This window comes from Myotis brandtii, unplaced genomic scaffold (assembly GCF_000412655.1).
Source record: "Myotis brandtii unplaced genomic scaffold, ASM41265v1 scaffold17, whole genome shotgun sequence".
NCBI lineage: Eukaryota > Metazoa > Chordata > Mammalia > Chiroptera > Vespertilionidae > Myotis > Myotis brandtii.
The window spans coordinates 8,020,835-8,034,182 of NW_005356259.1; the positions used below are offsets into that span (position 1 = coordinate 8,020,835).

At 44.0% G+C, this 13,348-nt stretch overlaps 1 protein-coding gene across 1 annotated transcript in view; it reads left to right on the forward strand.

Annotated features, from left to right (window-relative positions):
* Positions 1-12,687, forward strand: part of CPVL (carboxypeptidase, vitellogenic-like) — a 101,968-nt gene extending 89,281 nt beyond the window's left edge. Inside the window, exon 13 of the mRNA XM_014537000.1 lies at positions 12,438-12,687. Coding sequence (XP_014392486.1) covers positions 12,438-12,542 — 105 coding nt within the window. The 3' untranslated portion in view covers positions 12,543-12,687. The remainder of the gene's footprint in view (positions 1-12,437) is intronic.
* The last annotated feature ends 661 nt before the right edge of the window (positions 12,688-13,348 follow it).

Sequence of the window (13,348 nt, forward strand, 5' to 3'; positions counted from 1 at the left end):
TTAATTAAACTATTTGAATTGTTAAAAATAATTTATAGACCCCCACCAAACCAAACCCCAAATCACCTTTAGTGACTTCAGATAGAGAAGTTATGAGCTTAGCTATCAAGTAGACTTGAATTTTATTTCTAATGTATTTCAATGGCAACTCTACTTCTACTATCACCATACTCCAGTGACCTTGTAGTATAGGGATTAGGGCTAGATACTATGTTAGACCTGGTTTCCCTCCTTGTTATACCACTTACTAGTTGTGTGACCTTGGGCAAATTACTTAAGCTCTCCAAGAGACTCCTCATCTGTGAGGTTGGGATAATATTAACACCTACCTCTCTCACAGAAGGATTGATTATTAGGATTAACTGAAAGAATGCTTATACATTACTTGACACTCTACCTGGCAGCTAGTAAGCATGTAATATTTATTCCTACAGCCTTTGTTGACGTCCAGCATTAATCTGTTTTCACCGAGCAAGCAGCTCTTCCCCTAAGAGGGTCCTTAATAGATACTGGGTTTTAAAGGCTCAGATGATGAAATGGGCTAAGTATTATTTATCAGAAAGGTCTGGCCCTACTGTAATTGTATCCAGTTTCAGCTTCACTGTAATAAGGAAACTCTTGCTGAGAAATGGAAGAAAGAGAGAGGGCTGTGAGGGATTCTGCATTTTGCTCCAGGGCAGTCTAATGATAGTGCGTAGAAGTGGCTGCATCAAGTAATGAGATGTTTCTAAGGCACTGAGTTCCTTCTAGTTGAACAATAATCTGAACCATCCCTGTTGACAATAAATGGAGCACCCAGCCTTTTTGTTTTTGTTTTTCTACCTGGATTTAGCTTCTAACATATGGAAACAGAGAAGAAGAGGAATATGGAGTTTAGATTAGAGAGTAAAAAACAATCCAGAAAAAAATACAGTAAAATATTTGGCAACTTGCTCTTCTGCTGTCCAGCATGGAGATGTGGGTGTTTGTTTTTGTTCCTAACATTTATTTTTTTATGCAGCAACCGGAGTCCCAAGGTTTAGATTCTGGCAGCAGCTCTGTCTCCTTAGAGCTGCTTTCCAGAAGGGCACTTCCCATGGTTGCCTTTGTTTCTATTCAGTTGCTTCTCTATCTCTTCCCGCTTAGTTTTTAGACTGACGGCCTATCTCCTCATCTCTGGGTTGGGCAGAAGAAAATAGCAGAGCAGAGAATATGTTAAATTTCTTAAAGATTTATTTTTTGTGAGTTGGCAGCATCAGTAGATGGCTTTTCTTTTCTTAAATTAAAAATTGAATAATAGCCAAAGAATATGTATAATATTTGTGTAAAAGTAAACAGACAGTGGTAAATGAACACCCTAGACTTAGCCAGCTGGTTTAAGAAATGCAACATTACCGTGAGTTTGCCCTCCCCAATCCCATCCCCTGTCCTCACTGTCCTAGATTTTGTTTTCACCATCCTTTTCCCCTTTTTAAAAATTAATAGTTTTACTATAGATATGCATCTCCATAAACAGATATATCTCCATAAACAATATTTTACTTTTACTTTTCATGTTTAATTTTAGAGGAAGCAATTGCTCTGTATGTATTTTGCAATAACATACTTTTGCTATACAATGCTTTGTGAGATTCACCCATGTTGATATGTGCAGTTGTGCCTCATCCTTTTTCATCGCTGCATAGTATTCTATTGCATGCTTATATTCTCTGTCCATTCCATTCCTACTGGACATTTGGGTTGTTTCCAGCTTTCTGCAACTACCAATTTGCTGCTGTGAACATTCTTGCACATGTCTCCTTGTGCCCTGCGTGTAAGAGTTTCTGTAAGAATATTGCCTAGAGGTGGAATAGATAAGTTCACAGGATTCAAGCATCTTCAACTGCATAAGATAATGCCAACTTGTTTTCCAAATTGATGTATTCTTGCCAGTAATGTGTAAGAATTCTGGTTATTCCACCGTATCATCAAATCTTGGACTTGTCTCTAGTTATCTTTCCCTCGGGCTTCAGTGGAAGAGGGGATTAATGTCCTTCCCATGTCTAACACTCATGGTTTGCCTTCTTCTTCTCTTGCTGTCTTTCTCGTCTTCTTCTCTGGCTACCATCAGACTGAGACCAGCATCCACGCACTGTGACAGGGTGCAGGGAACATGGCATGTCTAAGTGTTGGTGCTGCTTTGGTTTTGCAGAGGCATTTTTCATTCAGGATGTCCTGAGCTGAGGTTGGCTACCAAAATATCCAGCTCAAAAAAAAAAAATCAGAAATGTACTCTTTTGGCATCGTTTTACATCCACTCGCCCACAGTGGCTCAGTATAAGAAGCAACTAGATAAAATAGACAGATTTCAACTCACGTCGTGGATTTGCAGGCAAGCCCCAGACCGTCTGGGAGAAGGACCTGAATATTTTTCCGACACAGCACGAGGCCCCTCACTTCCATTATTTTTCCATTAAAACAACAAGGAAGGGAAGTTATTTAGAAGTTGCTTTGCTATGAGTCTTACCAGAAAATTAAGAAAAATTGTAATTGGCAAATATTACTCACCCAATCCCTTAGCTAGCATTTCTCACATCTGCCTTCCAATAGCCTTCTCATTGCCATGGCCTGATTCATTTCCCAGTGCTCAACACAGAAACCACACAGAATTACTTAACAAGAAAAACACTGATTTTATACAGCATTTTGGAGACACTAGAAAAAAATGATGGCTACCCCACATTATAAATTCTAAAATAAAATAGTTTCTCCCTGTGGTGTTTTAAGAAAAGGCAGAAGTTTTAAGAGTTGCTATTGAACAACTCTCTAAATATGTATTTTATGTTGTTGTTTAAATGTTTTGCCTTTTACAAGGGCCTCCATAGCTGTTCTTAACTAGTCTCCCTCCTCTCCGATCTCCCCTCCTCTCTGTGCTTTTTCCGAAAGGCAAGTCTGATCGTGTTTTCCCTTGTTTCAAACCTCTCACTGACTCTGCTACCTGCAGAATCAAGTCCAAGCTCTTTACTGGAATAGTGATGATGGTTGGTCTGGCCTCAGCTTCCTTCCCCAACCTGACCGCTCACTCTCCCTTTTTCCCAATTAGAATTTTGAGAAAGAAAACAAAACACCTTATAACTTGCCAAACTCCCCCTGCTGTTTCGTCAGCCAGCAGTTTCCACGGGATGCCCTCCCTCTTCCTCATAAGACCCTTTCTCCTCGTCCAACCGACTGCCTGGAAGCCTCCATGTGCCGTTCAAAGCTAAGCTGCAGCATCGCCTGTGGGAAGCCCTCCTCCCGGAATGCCTCCCTGTCCTCTCTGGCCACTTTCCCATTGCAGGGACCGCACTGGGGTTCCTTTTAACTCTGTAGTCACCTTCCTCCCCCGTTCCACACTGAGCTCCTCGAGGACAGGAATGATGTATGCTTTCTGTTGGTAGCAAGCCCTTAGCACAGATCCTGGCACACAGTAAATGTTCAGCGAATTGGAATTAAAATCAAACTGGCCCCTGCCTCATGCCTACACCCTTCTCGTGTGTGTGTGTGTGTGTGTGTGTGTGTGTGTGTGTGTGTGTACTACAATTCTCAAGGAATGCTATTGTCACTCCCCAATTGTACACACCACAATGTCTTCTAGGAAACAGACTAGACATGAGGAGATAATGAATAGTTCAAAACAATCTGCTCTGAGCCAAAGGATGCACTGCTGATGTCAGCTGAAGACTATTTCCTTTCTGTGTGACATAGGGGGAGGGAGGGGAGCATCCTGGGAAACCAATTTAAGGAAGGTGGTGTAAAAGCTTCATTATCTCAGGGGCTGACTGCAGTGTCGTCTCCTTTTAAAATATTGAATCCTTGCTATTTGATTTATTTTCCTTTCCTTAAAAAAGGACACAGCTTGCTTCCTGAAAACAAAGGAAATAATAAACAATAGCAACTCCCAATTTTACTCTGATTATTTGCCAAGAGTCCTCTTGGTTTATGTGATTCTTTTTCAATAGAGAGGACTTATTAGCATAAAAAGAATGCTTCTAAATTAAGCTACCCAAATATGCACTTAGCTAATTCTCAGGGAGCTAATTTATTGTATTATTTAAAACATAAATTGGATAGCAGATCTATTTACTGAGGTATAGCTGCTAGGCAATGAGGCATAATCTTCTCTTAACTGTTGAGTGGTTTTTAATACTCTATTGAAATTTCACAGAGAACCATTTCATTATGGGAAGTGAATAAATACGAAGAAGTTTCACATCTAAAGTATTATCCACACATGGAGGATGGGTTTTTAAAATTAATACTATTTGAGGAACAAAGAAGAAATTGGGTTTGCTTTTTAAACAGTGACCTTTTTTGTTGTTTAATTTAAGGAAGTGTAGCCAGAGTCACGAAATCGCTTGTGGGGATGTTAAACAGAGCCAGAGAGTTAACAAAGTGGAGGGTGGAGTCGGGTAGAGAAATGGACAGGGGAACGAAACAAAATAAAGTTATGTTAAGACTGTCCCATTGTCCCCTGGACTAAGGGCCCCGTTTTGCTTTGCACCATCTTTGCTTTGGTAGTAAGAACGATGTACCTTGTTTTCTTTCAAGTACCAGTAATGGCATCATGAAAATGCTGTGCGCTTTGGCATATTCTGTATCTGAAATTCCTGGAACCTGGGGACATTTGCAGGTCTGGGGTCCCCTTAGGCTGGGGGTCAGGAACACAGTTAAACCTAGAAGCCCTGTCTGGTCAGTTATCCCAAACAGACCCACTCTGGAGGGTCTCAAGGGCTCTGACACCAGCGGAAGTTCCCGTGAACCCGGTGGTGTGGCCTTAACATGACGCTTTCCAATTTCACTGGAACTAAGTGGGGGTGCAGGGTTGGACACAGGCGACAGGGCCTTCTCGCCTTCCTGCGGGTATTTGCAACCCGGCCCTTCTGATTTCCTGAGCCAAGGTGTCAGAGACACTTCGGCCTACGAATGCAGATTGTAAAGCTAGATACTGAGGAAGGGTCATTAATTTACCCATTTGGGTGGATGTTTCTTTGACGCAGGGTTGGACACAGGCGACAGGGCCTTCTCGCATTCCTGCGGGTATTTGCAACCCGGCCCCTCTGATTTCCTGAGCCAAGGTGTCAGAGACCAACGAATGCAGATTGTAAAGCTAGATACTGAGGAAAGGTCATTAATTTACCCATTTGGGTGGATGTTTCTTTGATTGATTTTGAGAAAGAGGAAGAATGCCCAAATATTTCATCTTTCTCCAGTAGAGCCGAAACGTCGGAGAACCAGTGGCCTGAGGGTGAACAGGGTTGGGACGGAGGAGAGATGCCGATCTGTAGTGGTTGTCAATTTCCTTGGTGGGAATACTCCCACCACGGCCGTGTTCAAGCTACCAAAGTGACGTCCTGGATGTGGAGCGGGGCAGCGATGTGCACAGGTGTAAGAGCCCAGCCCTCCACTGTAAAACCAGCCTGCAATGTTTGCGGGAGACACAGTATTAGCAGGCTGGCTCGCTCTGGCTTCCATGTTCCCTAGAAGTGGCGAGTGAGTCAGGCTCTTGGTCCTCAGGACACTGCCGGTTGCAGCCGTGGGCAAACTACTACCCGCGGGCCGGATCCGGCCCGTTTGAAATGAATAATCGGAGAACCAGTGGCCTGAGGGTGAACAGGGTTGGGACGGAGGAGAGATGCCGATCTGTAGTGGTTGTCAATTTCCCTGGTGGGAATACTCCCACCACGGCCGGGTTCAAGCTACCAAAGTGACGAGTGAGTCAGGCTCGCGGTCCTCAGGACACTGCTGGTTAGAGCATTCCCTGCCGCCCCTCTGCCCTCTCCTCCCACTCAGTCTGTCCTCAAAGAAAAACTACAAATGCAGATCGTAAAGCCAGATACTGAGGAAGGGTCATTAATGACCTGGATTGTGCTTTTTATCCTCTTGTGGCTGTCAAATATAAAACTGGACATGGAGGAAGTGGAGTTTCTATTACTTTTTAATTGCATCAAATCCTTTTGTTGTTAAGTGGGTTCTTAAAAGGGAAAAAAGACAGAACAGCTTTCTCTCATTCTGCTAAGACAAGTAAGGTCTTGCTCGCTTGACATTTCTGTGTGGAGAGAAGAGGGTGTTTGGCATTGAATGTGGCGGAAGGGGGTGGAGGGAAAGAATGGGGCAGATCCTGGTGTTGGCAGACTTAGGGCTAAAACTCACTCTCAGTAGTTAAGTCAAGTCTATTGACAGAGGCTGGAGTTCGTGTTCAAGCTGCTTTCTTACTGTCACTGGGACCTTGCCCACGGGAAGGAGGGATTCATTGCATGGAAATGAAAGAAGCCTGGAAGAGAAATATGCCCCTCCTGAAAAATATCTTATAATCCTTTCTTTCTGAAAAGTATAGTAATGCATTTTGTAGTTATTACTTTCTCTATATATAAAAGGCTAATACGCAAAAGTGTTTCCTTGGGAGTTCGACCGGGAGAACGGGAGTTCAATCGCTCGCTATGACATGCGCTGACCACCAGGGGCAGCGTGGAACATGGCGGGCAACCAGCAGCAGCAGGGTGCTGAGGGAGTGAGGGAAGGAGGAGGCAGGGAGGCAAAGAGGTGGGGAACCTGATTGGGCCTGATCACCAACCAGGCCTAGGGACCCTACCCATGCACGGATTTCGTGCACCAGGCCTCTAGATGTAACATATGCTCTTCCTCCACTCTTAAAAGGAAAACTATTCCTTTGACCATAAAAAGTTCATCAATAGTAGCATGATGACCGCTGCTTGAGTGCTTATTATTTGTCTATATAGCACGTGATTCAAGCTTAATCCATATCTGTGGGCTGAATGCCATGTGGCATTCTATATGCATTCTCTCTTTGAATCCCCACAATAGGTTAAATATCCTTAGAATGACCAACCATCCTGGCTTGCCTGGCACTTTTCAGTTTTTAACACTGAGACATCTGTGTTTCCGGAAGCCCCTCAATCCTAGACAAACTGGGACAACTGGTTACCCATATTTTAACTTCATTTTACAGATGAGAAAGTAGAGGCAGTTAAGTCCCTGGCCAAAGTCATAGAGCTGGGCTTAAACCCAGACTGCTGGACCCTAAGCTTACGGTCTTCACCAGCAGGCATGCTCTTCTGGGGTGGGTTGGTGTGACACACGCTATTGTGACATAGACAGAAGTGGAAATCCTAAATTACAATATTGTTGCAACTGATTAAGCAAGACGGTGCTTCTGGGAGGCCTTTGGGAACTTTAAAGCAATACCAAACGTAACTATTGACTACTCTAGGAATGTCTACCACTGCAAGGGCCACATATAGGAGAGCGAAAGCAGCCTCCCCCTCCTATTTAATGATCACTTGCTACATTAGAGGTGTAGAATTGTAAATTTCCGGAGTTGTCCCTGGGTGTCATGGGAGTAACTGTGAGCCTTGATTTCTGCTTTGTTTTTTGTGTATTTTTTTAAGTGACTTGCCTCATTTTTTGTTGACAGGTGGCTGCTAACAAGCTTTGGCTTGTTTTTAATTCTCCTTCCCAAGTACCTTTACATTTTAGTATATTTTTTATTTGAGTGCATATTTATTTTATTTCTACATATGGGTAGTTTCTGAAAGCTAACAGGTAGGATTTCATAAATATGCAATAGAATAAAAAATAGCAAAAGAATTTAGTGTAAGTCAGAAGCCATAACAAACAAGGTTCTCTTATGTCTCCATCATTCCATCGTGACAAACAAGAACTATAAATCCATCCTGTCGCCTGCCTCCCCAGCCTGCATCTCCCAGGGGCTTCTTTTCTTCTGTCTTGGTCAATGTCAACATCCCTTGCGAGAAAGCCTGCAGTGGGGAGCATGTGTGTGTGGCTTAGGGGGGCTCTTTCACTTCAGCTTTATATATAATTAATCACTAATTTCCCTGCTTCCACCCCAACATCCCTCTTTTCCTTCCCCTTCACATCACCTGTGCTATGAACCTACATCACTGCTCACCTGAACAGCTAGTCGCCTCACTTGCCCCAGTATCATTTCATTCCTCAGCCCCTGCTCAGTCATCTTTCTATAATGCAAATCTGAGCATGTCCCTACCTGGACCATATATCACCCTCTGGGAGAGTAAACCCATAGAGACAGAAAGCTGAGCAGTGACTGCCAGGTTCTGGCAGGGAGAGGGGAGAGGGAGCGATGGCTAATGGTAATGGGGCCTCCTTTGTGATGAAAACATTCTGCAGCTAGATAGTGGTGACGGCTGCACAGCATTGTGAATGCACTAAATGCTACTGACTTGTTCACTGTGAAATGCTTAGAAGGGTCATTTTATTTTATGTCATGTGTGTTTTAACACACACACACATCCTATCAGATAAGGTCGATGCAGCTCAGCAGCATGTCTCTCAGGGTTACCTGTTCACCCTCCCTCTGTTTTCCCGAGCCCCAATTGGCAGGTTAAGGCATGGGCACGTGCCATGAGTTCCATGCCCCAATGCTCACACACACACAGTTTCTGTCTGCGATGCTACCCACCCCTCACCCACTCTCCACAATCTGTCCAGTGATCTGTTTCCTCCAAGACTCCCATGCACGCCCCGGCCATCCACATCCACACGCCCACTGGGAATTCCCCTCTATATTGTGTCCCCTAAAAAGACACGACTGGGAAATCCTTTACTGCCAAGTACATGTTTTCAGTTCCAGGCAGAATTGTACAGTTTTCTAAAACACAAAGTGAGTTGAGGTTTTAACGTGTTTTATAGAACCCTTTTAAAATCCATGACATGTTTGTGACCCCCGGAACATCTGGAACACATGAGTCCGGCGGTTTTGGCTCCAGTGTGGAAACGGCCCAGACATACAGTTTCTGGTGATGAGGCCCTTTCCATCCAGGGAGCCTTGAGATTAATCTTGTCACATTTAAACAGGTGATCGCAGTCCTGTCACATCTAATTGCACACCTTAAAGACTGTGGCGTGGCCTGTGCCCTCGATCTGTGAGGGGGAGCAGCGTGGCGGAAAACAGCAGAGGGGCTATTTGTCAGCACGCAAACGTTTATTCCTGAGGCTGACATCGGCAGCATGCTGGCTGTGAGTCTGCTGGAGAGCATCCTCTGAGAACCTGTGGCGAGTGAAAAAGCCTTTGTTCCTGCAAGAGCTTTCCTTTCCCATCTTCACGACACCCTTTTTTATGGTGTTTCGTCATTCCACGTGGCAGCTCAGCATTGGACTGGGGTCAGGCAGGTCTCTGAGAGTAAGAATTATAATACCCAGCTGTGTCGTCCCTTCCTGACCACATGATCATCATGGACATGGTGTGTGTGACTGTGTGTGTGTGTGTGACTGTGTGTGTGTGTGTGTGTGTGTGTGTGTGTGTGTGAGCACCAGGAGAGCAGACCATCAGGAAGAAAGAAGGTGAGGTCATGCGTAGGTGTTAAACAAATTTCTGTTTGTAGTCTCCCACGAAGTAAATAGAGAATTGCCTGATCTGTCACAGGATAGACACGGTTCTTCTAAACAGTAGTTCTCACAGAGGAGTCTCTGGACCAACAGCATCAGCATTCCCTTGGAATTGTTGGAGATGCACATACTTAGGCCTCGCCCCCGCCCTTCAGAATTGGACTCTCGATGGGCAGGGCCCAGGAGTCCACTCAACCAACTCAGGTGTTTTTATGCACATTCAAATTTTAAACAACTTCCTTCAACCAAGATTGTTGACGCTAACGTGGGAAGACAATATTCGAGGGTAGCTGATACAAGCATTTTGATGCTGCATTTTGAATAAGGATAATTGTTAGGAGAATAACGACAGTGACTAATATTTCCTGAGTATCTCCCCAGGCCACACAGTGTGCTCAGTGTCCCATGGACATGATTCCATTAATTTCTCACACAGTTCACAGCTGTCCCCAGTGGTGATACTTCTTTCCCTGTCGTACAAAGAAACTGAGGGTTAGAGGGGTTCAATTATTTGGCCACAGTCACAGCTTGCCCTGCCTGGAGTCACGTTCCTATGCCCTCACTCCCCCGAGCCATGGCCTTACCACACTGTGCTGTCCCCATTGGCTGCAGGCTGGCCCTGGACAGAGGATGACCTTAGCTCTGGGGTAGTCGGTTTATTGCTGTTCTGGACCACGGCTGCCAAACTCATTTCCAATCGAAGCAGCTGGGTTTTGTCACAAACATGACTTCATTAAGTGTCCTCTGCTGAGCTGAAGTTGCATAAAAATCCCTCATCGGATTCCTGCCAAGGCCAGAGATTTGGATGGGAATGTACAGGAAGAGAATTGTACCCTGAGAGTGTGGGGACAGTGAGAGTTTTCCTTTAGAGTCATCTGCAGGGGCCCCTGTCACACATCTGTTTACTTTCCATCTGTGGCAGAGTGGGGCATGGTGGGTTTCCAGATGCAAGCCTGAACACACATGATAGGTGAGCCCCGCTGTCGCTGCAGCAGGGTACAGCGGGCCCCCGATGGAGTGTAACACAAAGCAGGTGTTTCCAATTGCATAGGAGGAGTAGGTGCAATCTCCTGTCTGTAGTGGTGGTCTCCTTCCCTCACCTGCCTCAGCGGGCTGTTGAGAAGTGAGGGAAATGTTCTGTGACTAAGCTGTAAAGTTTGGCCCAAGAGTAAGGAATTATGGTACCAGTACAATGATTTGATTTAAAACACTGGTGTTTGCATCAGAAGCCAGGGTTCTAGCTAATTCTCTCACTTGCAATTGTGTGGCTTGGACAAGCCACCTAGTAGCTCCAAGTAGCTCAGCCACCTTGACTGAGCCGGTGTGAATGCTGGTGTGAATGCTCTCTCATCATTTGTGGGTGCACAGCTTGCAGAGCTGCAAAGTATAATTCATCCAGCCACGTTGATCCCTCTTACCTCACAGCAAGGGTGCGTGTAGGTGGTGGGTTGGGGGTTCATCTCATAAATGCATTATGTAATATATGTGTACTTTTTTCTGCCTCAGTTCCCTCTAGGCTGGAGCAGGTAAAATGAGCCCGGCCTCTTCAGAAGGGCCTTGTCAAAGTGATTTTTAATTGCTGGGTGTGATTCAACAGCTAGAAGTTACTAATGTGATGCTTGTACTGCGTGTGTTCACTCCCTCCATCCACTACTAACCCTGTGTTCTCCATGTGCCATAGGACAGCACAGGCCAGGTCGGTCTCTCCTGCATGTGGCCTCCTGACACTCAGTGTCAGCCCTTTCCTGTTGGGACTTGAATCACGAAGGCCTCCCTGTCCTCTAATTGGGACATTTGCTGAACCTCGAGGCTTTCTGAGTGCAGAGACTGGTCCCCCTTTTGTCAGTGGGGAGCCTAGCACAAGGGTGGATCCTTTGTGGGTCCATGTGTGGGTCTGAGTTCACCTCAACTAGATGTTTTAAGAATGTTTTTTACATCCTGAGAGGGCTTACAGGTGTCCATTGTTATCCAAACGTGGTAAGTCTACACTTAAGACTAGTGCATGCTATTGTGTGTTTATATTGCACACAATTTGGGAGAAAGTCTACTGACTGATACCTCCACTTGACTTTGAAATGTGTCAAAAAATAAGGTGGAGCCCTAGCCGGCTTGGCTCAGTGGATAGAGCGTCAGCCTGCGGACTGAGGGGTCCCAGGTTTGATTCCGGCCAAGGGCATATACCTGGGTTGTGGGCTCCATCCCCAGTAGGGGTGTGCAGGAGGCAGCCGATCAATGATTCTCTCTCATCATTGATGTTTCTATCTCCCTCTCCTTCTCCCTTCCTCTCTGAAATCAATAAAGAAATATATTTTTTAAAAATAAGGTGGATTCATACTTAAATAGTGGGATCCTTATGCGAGAAAATGAGTAACATGGGTGTTAATGAGAGAATTTAAATGGTGCCTGTGGAAATCTTTCAAATTTGCTGTATGTTTAAAATTTTTTTCATAATCAAGGGGGGGAAGAATGCTCTAACTCTATGCTGCTCAAAAAAACGGCCTTTTAAAATTTCAGGTCGCAAGACTTTTTCTTTACTTTTTTTGGATAATGACACCGTCCCCTTTATTAATGGTAAAGGCTAATGGGAAGGTGCCGCTCAGTGTGAGGGTGAAGCGGACCAGATAACTGAAGGGTGGATTTGGGTACATTTCTCCCCCAGTTGCAGACAGAGCTGACCTGGGTGTGTCTCCCCACGACAGGGCCTAACCAGGTAAGAATTATCGCACAGCGGAGGGTGGGGGAGAGCAGACAGCTCTTAGCTCCCTCCAAAGTGGAGAAAGACAAGGAGAAATTTTCCAGTTTTATACAAGGTAATGATGAACCCAACTTTGTGTAAAGTTAAATAACTATACAACTTCAAAACTTACCCACCTTAAAGTACCTATTATTGAAACTGTCAAAAGCAAGACATTGGCATAGCCCAAGGCATGGATTTCTAGAATATGTTCTATGTTTATGTAGGCTTTCAGGATACTTCAGTCTGAATCAAACTTTCCATTTATTTAGAATATGCATTTCTCAATATTTCAATTTTTCTTTTCTTTTTCTCCTTTCAGGTCATTGTTCGAGGCGGAGGACACATTTTACCCTATGACCAGCCTCTGAGATCTTTTGACATGATCAATAGATTCATTTTTGATAAAGGGTGGGATCCTTATTGATGGATAAGCTGCTTTTCTCAAAGAGTATGTCAAGGGTTGGAATCTTTCATAAGAAAATTTTCAAAATGGAAAATGTCATACAAATAAGAAAACTATCTTTTTCTATCTGCAAAATGTTTCTCATCAATAAAAATTACCCTTGAAATGATAAGTGAGGTTCTGTTATGTTTCATTACAAAATTAACTTTCAGGAAATGCTGTGGATGAGTGCGAATTACATCTTTTAACTTAAAAGGTGGAAAGAATGGATTCTGAGGCACTGATTCAGATACATATGGATAAATGGGATGATGGGACCTTGAAAAGGAATTTTTAATTTCTCCTAAGAGTATGTTAAAATTTCTCCTTGTACAATAAATGAATAGAGCTGTAACAACATCTTGTTCTATAAATAATAGTTTCCTCAGATCACACATATGCAGGGGTTTGGTGAATACTATTGGATAAGAGTAGCTGAATTATTACCCCAAAGGAACAGGTGAAATTAAAACAGTGGTGGGGAAGAGATTCTGGAATGTAGAAAGTCTTAGCATGAAAGGTAGCTTGGAATTCCTTGAAACGGAAATCTCAGATATCAAAGTAATGATGTACCAACTGATGATAAGCACAGGATCTTAGAGGTCATACTGAATCTTTGCCTTTCCTTTTTTTCTCTTTAATTTGTTGATTTGTTTGAAGTGTACACGTTTATCAGCAGGCCAGCCACGTTACTTATGAGCCATTTCTAATTTGGGTGGTAAAGTCTGTATGTCTGTTAGGCAAATAAACAATGACCTAATTTTGTATAATTGTTGAAATACCAAAAA